This window comes from Pyrus communis, chromosome 15 (genome assembly GCF_963583255.1).
Source record: "Pyrus communis chromosome 15, drPyrComm1.1, whole genome shotgun sequence".
Taxonomy (NCBI): Eukaryota; Viridiplantae; Streptophyta; class Magnoliopsida; order Rosales; family Rosaceae; genus Pyrus; species Pyrus communis.
In genome coordinates this window covers 19804519-19814868 of record NC_084817.1, presented here as the reverse complement: position 1 = coordinate 19814868, position 10350 = coordinate 19804519, and the positions used below count along the sequence as shown (strand labels likewise).

The window sequence follows — 10350 nt, the reverse complement described above, 5'->3', positions numbered from 1 at the left end:
CATAACTTCATACGAATATGGCTAGAAGCGTATTATTGAGAAGATGGAGCGTATTCCGAGTGGTCTGTATACTACGATTGTACGCCCTATTGAAAGCCACTATGTGGATGACCCTACCTCTAGAGACCGTGCACTAAATTACACTTTGGCATGATTGTTTGGGACACTATAAATGAACATCGATGCACCATATCCTTAAATCTTCACACGGGCATCTACTAACCTAAAGTTTAGGTTTGATTCAAGGAATCGCATGTCAAACCTGTTCTATGAGAAAACTTACTATTAAACCTTCTTATGACAAGATTTGCTCAAATCCTCTATTCTATGGTATTGGTTGACACTCTCACACGTTGGTCACACGTGTGCTTGTTGTCCATAAGAAATGCGGCTTTCTCCACACTGATGGCTCAGATTAACAAGCTTAGGGCTCACCACCTTGATTATCCAATCAAATCCATTTGATTGGCTAATGTTGGAGAATTCACATCTAAAAATTTTGATGACTAGTGCATGTCGGTTGGGGTTGAAGTTGAACATCTAGTACCCCATGTTCATACCCACAACGGTTCGATAGAGGCATTAATTAAGCGCTTACAAATGATTGCTCAATCATTGGTCATACGCACTAAGCTCCTGATCGTTGCTTAGGGCCATGGAATAATGCACGCAGCCATGTTGGTTTGCATGAAACCTGTTGCGACCCAACCATATAACGCCCTTCAGTTGGTTACCAGATACGAACCCGACCTATCGCATCTGTGTATTTTTGGTTGTGTGATCTATGTGCTGATTTCGCCGCCCTTATTTACAAAAATAGGGCCTCAACGAAGGATGAGAATCTATGTCGGATATGATTATCCTTCGATTATTCGTTACTTAAAACCTTTGATAAGTGATCTGTTTACCATTCGATTCACAAATTGTCACTTCTATGAGACAGTCTTCCATCGTTAGGGAGAGATAAGAATGTCAACGTTCCTGAAGAACGACACGAATTATCGTGGATGACTCCTACTTTGTCTCATTTAGATCGCTGCATCGCTCAGTCTGAGACTGAAGTGCATTACATATTAGATCTTCAGAGCGTAGCTCAGAGCATGCCAGATGCTTTCACCGATCTAGCGCGAGTGACAAGATCACATATTCCAGCTGCGAATATGCTTGCAAAGATGGATGTACCAAATGTACGACATACTTCCCTCCTAGAGGCTTAGGACCCCACTTTAGTCGATCCACGTACATTAGCGGTTAGCCAATCCTCTGCCCTTACACATAAACGTAGCATACCACTTGGTTCAAAGGATTCACACCTCTGGAAGAGGAAACCCACGACATAAGCACCTGAAGAGCCTACCATGAATCCTGACTGTTGCCTACTTATTCTATCCAACTCATGAGGAAATTCTAGATTGCGGAAGCGTATTTGAAAAGACAAAACTACCTCCCAAGAATCATGAGATTTCAATCCATTATGCTAGCTTGGATTATGTTTGGTGTAGAAATGAGATGATCGTCGACGAGGCATTAGCATATGCAGTAGCTACTGAGATCATGTTGAGCGATGACATTGAACCTCATTCCGTTGATGAATGTCGATGTAGAATCGATTGGTCAAATTATGAACAAGCAATCCAAGTCGAACTCTATTTGCTTGAGAAACGTAAGGTGTTTAGACCTATAGCTCATACTCCTCCATATGTGAAGCTTATTGGCTACCAGTGGGTTTTCATTCGGAAGCGTAATGAGAAGAACGAAATTGTGTGTTACAAAGCTCGTCTTGTTGTGCAAGGCTTCTCAAAACGCACAGGGATTGACTATGATAAAACTTATTCACTCGTTATCGATATGATTACTTTTTGCTACCTTATTAGTTTGGTAGTTTCCGAAAAACTGAGTATGCAGCTGATGGACGTAATAACTACTTATCTCTATAGGGATCTTAATATGGAAATTTATATGAAAGTTCCCGAAGGACTTACATTGACTAGATCAAATATTTCCAAACCCCAGAACACGCTCTCAATTCGGCTTAGGCATTCACTCTACAGTTTGAAGCAATTCGGAAGAATGTGGTATAACCGTCTAAGTGAGTATTTGACTAGTCAAGGATATGTGACCAATGAACTTTACCCTTGTGTGTTTATTAAGAAGTCACATTTTGGTTTTGCGATTGTTGCAGTTTATGTCGACGACATGAATCTCATCGGAACTCTTGAAGAGCTCGTGAGAACTGCCGTGCACCTCAAGTCAGAATTTGAGATGAAAGATCTAGGAAAGACTCACTATTGTCTCGTTCTTGAGATAGAGCACTGTTTGGATGAAATCTTAGTACATTAATCGAACTACACCCAGAAGGTGTTGCACCGCTTTAACGAGGATAAAGTGAAGCCTTCAAATACTCCTATGATGATCGTTAGATGCAAAAAGAGATCATTTCCGTTCGAAGGAAGATGATGAAGAGATTTTGGAGCTTGAAGTTCCTTATCTAAGTGCGATAGGTGCTTTATTGTACTTAGCTCAATACACGAGACCCGACATCTCCTTTGCTGTTAATCTTTTGGCAAGATGCAGTAATGCACCAACATGGAGACATTGGACTACTGTTAAAGACATCTTCCATTACCTTAAGGGTACTACAGATTTGGGCTTGTTCTATCCCTACAAATCCTCGAGTGATGTCGCAGCTTCTTATCTCAAGTTGATTCTCGCCTTGTTGGTTATGCCGGCGTAGGTTATTTGATCCATACAAGGTTTGCTCTCAAACTGGTTATGTCTTTACCGTTGTAGGCACCACAATCTTTTGGAGGTCAACTAAACAGACCCTAGTTACCACTTCGTCTAACCATGCTAAAAACAACTCAGGAATGCTTTTGGCTGAGAGCAATTATGGGCCATATTCGAAGTTCTGTGATCTTTACCCCATCGTTGATGTCCTGACGACGATCTATGAAGACAACAGAGCATGGATCAAACAACTCAAGAAAGGTTATATCAAAGGAGACAACACCAAGCATATTGGGCCGAAGTTCTTCTTCTCACATCAATAACAAGAGCATTAGAAGATTGAAGTCATGCAAATTCGTTCACAAGACAATCTAGTTGACCTATTCACCAAATCACTATTGAAGGTGACGTTTTAGAAGCTTGTTCAAGGAAGTGGTATGCGTAAACTTTCTGAGTTGTAACATTGCTAGTTCTCTTTGGAATTATGTCAAAGTTAGGGGGAGTATCCTGAAGTATACTTGCTTAAAATGTACTCTTTTTCCCTACGATTAGGAGTATTTTTCCCATTGAGTTTTTGCTACCTAATGAGGTTTTGACGAGGCGCCCACCTTGAACTGATCATATCCTTGATGATGTCTCGTAGACGTTTCATTTGACTTTGCATTACTCATGCATTTTTCCTTAGACTAAGGATTTTGTCCCTACTCGGGTTTTTGCCATAGCCTTAAGGTTTCTTGTTAGACTTACTTCCTTATGCAAGTTCCTACCTTAATTGAGAATAGCTTGTTCCTAGAATTAGTGTCGACGAGTCGACTTCTTTAACTCTACATGATGTTGAATCGACTTAAGTATTTACACACTCAAGGGGGAGTGTTATAAACTTCTTATTTAAGTGTGATTGTGTAAATCCTATATTAGATTTTATTCTAGTTATTCTTTCCTATTAGGACTTGTATTCCTTGGAGGATAAAGATTTCTTCTCTCTCTTATTACTATAAATAAATGCATTGCGTAGGGGGAATAACAAATACTCTACACAACCCTACAAACACATATCTTTCTATATTTTCTCTGTGTCGCCGGCCCCCTCTCATTGTCAGTTAAATATAGGCCACAACAGTTTAGAAGTTTAATTAATTTTGAGAATTGTTATTAGCACTCTAAAATTCTAATGTGCACTCCAAATTTTGTTTATTTAGAAAGAATAAAACACTGCGAGTAATGCACAATACAAATTTTAAAGAGCCAAAAATAGTTCCTTAATTTTTTTTTAGTAGGTTCCAAAACTATCCGTGACTGCTGCCTATAACGCTATCAAGTATATCAAACAAAAGCAGATAATGAAACCAAATTAAGTAATTAAGATGCTGAAATGGAAGTGATAGCTGCATTTGTTCGAACCTTGAATTTTTCTGAGTGGTGGTTTAAGAAAATATAGCAAAAAAAATAAAAATAAATAAATAAATAAAAAAGGGTGTAAGATGGATTATTAATCAAATTATTTGTTGAATCAACCACGAGCTGGTGGCTCAGTGGTAAAAGGTGGATTACAAGGCTTCCTTCAAATTAAAAACTGAAGGTCTTGGGTTTGAAACTCGTTGTTGGTGTGGAACCCAAACTTGTGGCCAGGAGAAGGCTGAAATGCCTCTGTAAGTTTTCCGGTCTCCGGAAGGAGTGAATAACCATGGTTTGCCATTAATTGTCCCCCTTTTAAAAAGAAAAACAAAAATTATTTGTTGAATCTTAGAAAGTTATAATTCAATATAAGCTAAAAAAATGCATTTCAATGTGTTTTCTCTTTTTTATTTAGCAATTATTGTCTATGAAATTTGAATTCACATTAGGCCAAAATTAGTCTTATATTTTGCAATGCTTCCTATAATTCGATTTTTTTTTCTTTATGGAAAGACCATAAACTTTATTTTGGTCTCATTCTCTTAGTAAAACTAAATTTGTTCCACTTTCTCTCTAAAACTTAATTTTCTTTCCATATTGTTTAGATTATGTCAAGTTCGTTAAATATTTGTTAATTTTGCTTATGTAGCATGAGTGAGACCTACCTGTTGCTGTGCTTACTATATTATTGCTACCTAAGAAAATTTAATAGAAAAGGTAAAATCCAAATAATATGAAACGAAAATTGAATCCTGTAAGAAAATGAAACCAATTGAATTTTAAGGGAATTGAGACCAAGATCAACTTACATGTACAATGGCAATAATTAGGCATAAAATTTGAGTTCATCATGAGGTGTCTTTAAGAAAAATAGATGAAGCAAAAATTCATGTCCCACAAGGCCCCAACTTCTCTCTTTAAAGGGTATTATGGTAGAACAAATTTTAAATCAAATTTTATAAATCAAATGACGTGATGGTTGATGATGAATTATTATTTAAGTATTGATTAATGTGTTTATTTTTATTGATAATACATCATTTTATTTGAAAATTAAATTAAATTTTTTTTTATTAGTAATAAATCATTTGATTTAAAAATTAAATTTAAAAACTTGATCTACTTAGTATTACCTTTTAAATACTTAAAGACCAACAACCCCAAGAAATTCCTCTCACAGCTGCATACTTTTGCATGTAAAAGACGTTAGAAATAATACAAACCTACCTTTGCCAAAGTTCAAAATTTGCAGCACACTTCTTTTGAATTTTTTTCACATCTTCCCCTTTCTTTACCCCAAAACCAAAAGCTGTGCAACACATTACTATATTCAAAGACTTTAGGAGCAAGTTTAGTATAAGGAGTGTGATATCTACACACCCTATTTTTTACTTCTCACAGATCTTTTTAATTTTCGACCGTCGAATCGGATGAATTGAAGAAGATCAACGGATAAAAATTATTAAAAGATGTGTGAGAAGTAAAATAGAATGTGTGAATATCATATTTTTAATGGGAAGGGCAAGTGCTACGGGGTAGAGGCTTTATTTATTCATGAAATTTAGCTCTTTAAATTTTTCTTTTTCTAATAGTGTGGAGAGGTTAAGGAAAAAAGTTTGTTAGATGGCTAGCTTCTATTGGCTATGAGTTTCCTTCTAAATTGATCCTTCAAGAGTCGTGGGTAAGAGCTGTGGGGCCTGAAAAAGTCCTGAACTATTTTAATCTAAACTAAATATATCTCATTAAAAATTAAATTTTGTAATTTAGAGCTAAATATTACTCTTGTGCTTTAACCCCTCACAACACCACTCCCCTCTCTCGTTGCATTATATAATATTACTCACACATTTATTTTTATTTTTAATACTTTTCTTAATTTATAACGATTATATCAAATGAATTAAAAAATATTAATTGTTAAAATTTAAAATTAAAGAAATAATGAAGAGTAAAAATGAATACGTGAATATTATTAGTGACTTTTGCAGCTCCACACCACCACCTCCTCCCTCCCCTCCCACCTTCACCTTTATCACCTCCCTCTCATCCTCCTCCTCCTCACTTCCTCGAAAAATCCACTGAAAGATTAAACAGCATGGGTTACTTCTTGTGCAAAGCAGAGTCGGCAATCGCCACCTGCGATCCCTGCAACTGGGACCGCAAGAGAAAACCCAGAACCCGCAAACCCAAACCCAATAACAAGCCCATCAAGATCAGACACTTTTACTACGACGACCTCGTCGCCGCCACCAATCGGTTCGCCGCCGACAGATTTCTGGGCAAAGGAAGCCACGGAAGCGTCTACAAGGCCATTCTCGACGGCGGGAGCCTCGTCGCCGCCGTTAAGAAAACGAAAACCACGAAGCGATCGCAAACGGCGCCGTCCTCGTCGGCCAGTCTTCACAATGCGGAGAACGAGGTCGAGATCCTCTCGAGAGTCCACCACCCCAGGCTCGTCAATCTAATCGGATTCAGCGCTGATGGAAGAAACAACAATAAATTGCTCGTCGTCGAGTACATGCCCAACGGCTCCCTCTACGACCTCCTACACATAAACTCCCGACCTCCTGGTTGGACCCGGCGGGTCCAGTTCGGTTTGCACGTGGCGAAAGCGGTTCAGGCGCTCCACTCGTCGAACCCTCCTGTCATCCACCGCGACATTAAGTCGTCCAACGTATTAATCGACAAGGACTGGAACGCGCGGCTGGGCGACTTAGGGCTGGCGTTAAGGGGACACGTGGAGGACGTTCGAGTTAAGTGTACGCCGCCGGCGGGGACGTTAGGGTATCTCGACCCGGGCTATCTTGCGCCGGGGGATCTAAGCGCCAAGAGCGACGTCTTCAGCTTCGGAATACTCATGTTGGAGATTTTAAGCGGGAGAAACGCCATCGACGTGAATTACAGTCCGCCGTCGGTGGTGGACTGGGCCGTGCCGATCATAAAGCACGGAGACATCGCCGGGATTCTGGACCCGAGAATCGGACCGCCGTCGGACCACGCCGCGATTCGCCGTGTGGCGGTGTTGGCCGCGAAGTGCGTGCGGTCGTCGGCCGAGAGGCGGCCCACAATGGCTGAGGTCGTCGAGCGTCTGAAGCTCGCGAGGAAGAAAATTCACGTAACGCCGATCTGGAGCAGCTTCAAACGGCTCGTGAACACGAAGAGCGTGGAGGATAAAAACAATCATCATCAGATTCACCAACCCGAGTACGAAGAGGTTGTAAACGTGAAGAGCGTGAGAGGAGGGAGTAGGAGGAGGTTGAACGGGAAGGTAGCGAGTGTGATGGGCGCAGAGTGCGAGGGTGAGAGCGAGGTGATGATTGGTGGGCGCGTGCGGAGGTCAAAGTCAATTGGCTCGGTGAATGAGATTAAAGCAGCCGGGGGAGGGAATGAGGTGCGGAAGGCAGCAGGAGGAGGGGTGGCTGTGAGGGTGGCGCCGTCAGTGGTGAGGTTGAACAAGTCGAGGTCAACGGGGCTGTTGAATTTGAGTAGTCCGAGGGTGGTGTGTCATCAGAAAAGAGGGTTTGTGTTTGAATTTGGAGTGAGGGAGGGTGATTCGGTGGAACTGGATATGTCAAAATGGATGATTAGTTTGGATAGAAGTGAGAAATCTGACAAGAAAATGCTCCAAAACCACTGGTTTCTATCTGACTAGTTGAATTAATTTTAGATTATATGTTTGTACCTTATTATGATCGAGGAAAATAATTATAATTATGTCACATTTATTATATATTTGTATTATCACTTGTACAATTCATAAGTGATCTTTTATTACAGTAATGAAAATATTGAATTTTGATGTATATTTACTTGATCTCAACAATTACAAGATGAAACATATATATAGGGAAGAAAAAGATCATAAGCCTAATTTTGCCTAACTTACCTAACTTGCTTGACTAACCTAACTTGCCTAACTTTGAACAAGAAAATTGACTAGCCTAACATTATTCCAACATGTTTATTTCCTGCATTTTAACACTCCCCCTCAAGTTGGAGTGTGAATGTCGATGACACCTAACTTGCTAATTAAGACCTCAAATTGTGCCGAGCTTAGTGGTTTGGTGAACAAGTCTGCAGGTTGATTCGAGGTCCGTATGTAAGCTGTTTGCACCATTCCCATTTGAATCTTCTCACGTATTAAGTGACAGTCTATCTCTATATGCTTCGTTCGTTCATGAAACACTGGGTTCGAAGCAATGTGCATGGCAGCTTGATTATCACAAAACATTGTGACTGGTTGTGCATGATTTACTTGCAAGTCCTTCAAAATGTTTCTTAGCCATATAACTTCACAACAAGTAGTAGCCATAGAACGGTATTCTGCCTCTGCACTGGAACGAGATATTGTGTTTTGTTTCTTCGTTTTCCAAGATATCGGTGCTTGTCCAAGGAAGATACAATAACCGGTTATTGACCTTCTAGTGTCTTTACACCGAGCCCAATCAGCATCACAAAAGGCTTGTAGTTGTAGTGAACCTGTAGAAGGCAAAAGAATTCCCTGTCCAGGAGATTGTTTGATGTACCTGAGAACCTTATGCACCGCTTCAAGGTGTGGTTGTCGTGGCTTGTCCATGAATTGGCTCAACATATTAACCACATAAGTCAGGTCAGGTCGCGTGATGGTTAAGTAAATCAGCCTCCCTACGAGTCGCCTGTATGAAGAAGGATCATGTAGGAGCGTCCCATCAGTTTGTGTAAGGGACAGGTTTGGTTCCATTGGTAATCGTGAGGGCTTCGCACCAAGGAACCCAGCATCTTCTAGTATCTCCAAAGCATATTTGCGTTGGCACAAGGCAATCCCTTGTTTAGATCTTGCAACTTCTATCCCCAAAAAGTATTTGAGTTTTCCCAAATCCTTTAGTTTAAAATGTTGGGAAAGGAAGAGTTTAGTCTCTTCAATTTCTCTCAAATTGTTACCTGCAAGTATCACGTCATCAACATACACAAGTAATGCCATGAAACTGCCTTGACGGTTTCGGACGAACAATGAGTAATCTGACAATGATTGATGAAAACCAGCAGTCTTGAGAGCACTAGACAGCTTGATAAACCATTGTCTCGAGGCCTGTTTTAAACCATAAATGGATTTGTGTAATTTGCATACTCGTGTCTCCCCCTTTCGTCCGAACCCAGGAGGCAGGGACATATAAACCTCCTCGTATAAGTCACCATGTAAGAATGCGTTGTTCACATCAAGTTGATGAAGATGCCAGCCTCGTATGGAGGCAATACTCAGGAGGACGCGGACGGTGGTGAGCTTGGCAACTGGAGCAAAAGTTCCCCGATAATCAAGCCCCTCAATTTGACTGTAGCCTTTAGCAACGAGATGAGCTTTGTAGCGTTCAACACTGCCGTCAGGTTTAAGCTTCACCTTATAGATCCATTTGCAACCGATGGGATGTTTGTGAGGTGGTAAGGGCACAAGAGTCCAAGTGCGATTGTCATGAAGGGCAACAATCTATTTTTGCATGGCGTCACGCCATTTTGGATCCTGAACAGCCTGCGAAAAACTGGTGGGTTCTTTGATAATGGTGAGGGTTGTGAGAAAGGTTTTGTGAGTGGGGGATACATGGTCATAAGATAAATAATGAGATATGGGGTGAGATGTACCTGATGACTGGACCATGCTTGTGGAAGATGTGGGAGCAACACGGGAAGGGAGGGCCACCTCAACATGAAAGTCCTGCAAAAATGTGGAAGTTTTGGTCGGTCGAGTGCTACGACGGAGTGGAGGTGGTTGGTCTGGTGATGGAGTGATTGGAGGTGTTGATAAGGTATCTGGTGGTGGAGTTGTAGTAGGTAAAGGAGATGAGAGTGGTGTGATGTCGGTAAGTGTGGGAGATGTGGTGTTTATGTCTTCGGGTGCAAGGCTTGAGTGCGACTCAATGGGAGAGGTCAAGTCAAACGTGATGGATGAGGGTGTAATGTTTGATGGAGACGGGGCAGCGGAAGTGGTATGATTTTGGAATGGAAAATGATTTTAAAAAAAAACAACATCCCTAGAAACAAAAGTCTTATTGTGTTTTATATCAAACAATTTATAACCCTTTTGACCATAAGGATACCCAAGAAAAATGCATTGGATTGCACGGGGGTCGAATTTAGAGGGCCTTTGGGCGTGTGTAGAAGCAAAACATAAACTACCGAAAACCTTTAAATGGGAATAGTTAGGTGCTTTGTGAAACAGTTTTTCGTAAGGTGTTTTACCTTGGAGAAGTGGAATGG

The 10350-nt window shown here is 40.7% G+C and overlaps 1 protein-coding gene across 1 annotated transcript; it reads left to right on the top strand.

The window, feature by feature from the left end:
- Window positions 1-6217: 6217 nt before the first annotated feature.
- LOC137718832 (serine/threonine-protein kinase-like protein At3g51990) lies at window positions 6218-7902 on the top strand. The gene has a single exon (XM_068458368.1). The coding sequence runs from the start codon at window positions 6218-6220 to the stop codon at window positions 7772-7774; it is 1557 nt and encodes a 518-aa protein (XP_068314469.1). The 3' UTR covers window positions 7775-7902.
- The last annotated feature ends 2448 nt before the right edge of the window (window positions 7903-10350 follow it).

Coding starts and splice junctions, on each gene's coding strand:
- LOC137718832 (XM_068458368.1), top strand. CDS start 6,218: ATGGGTTACTTCTTGTGCAAAGCAGAGTCGGCAATCGCCACCTGCGAT.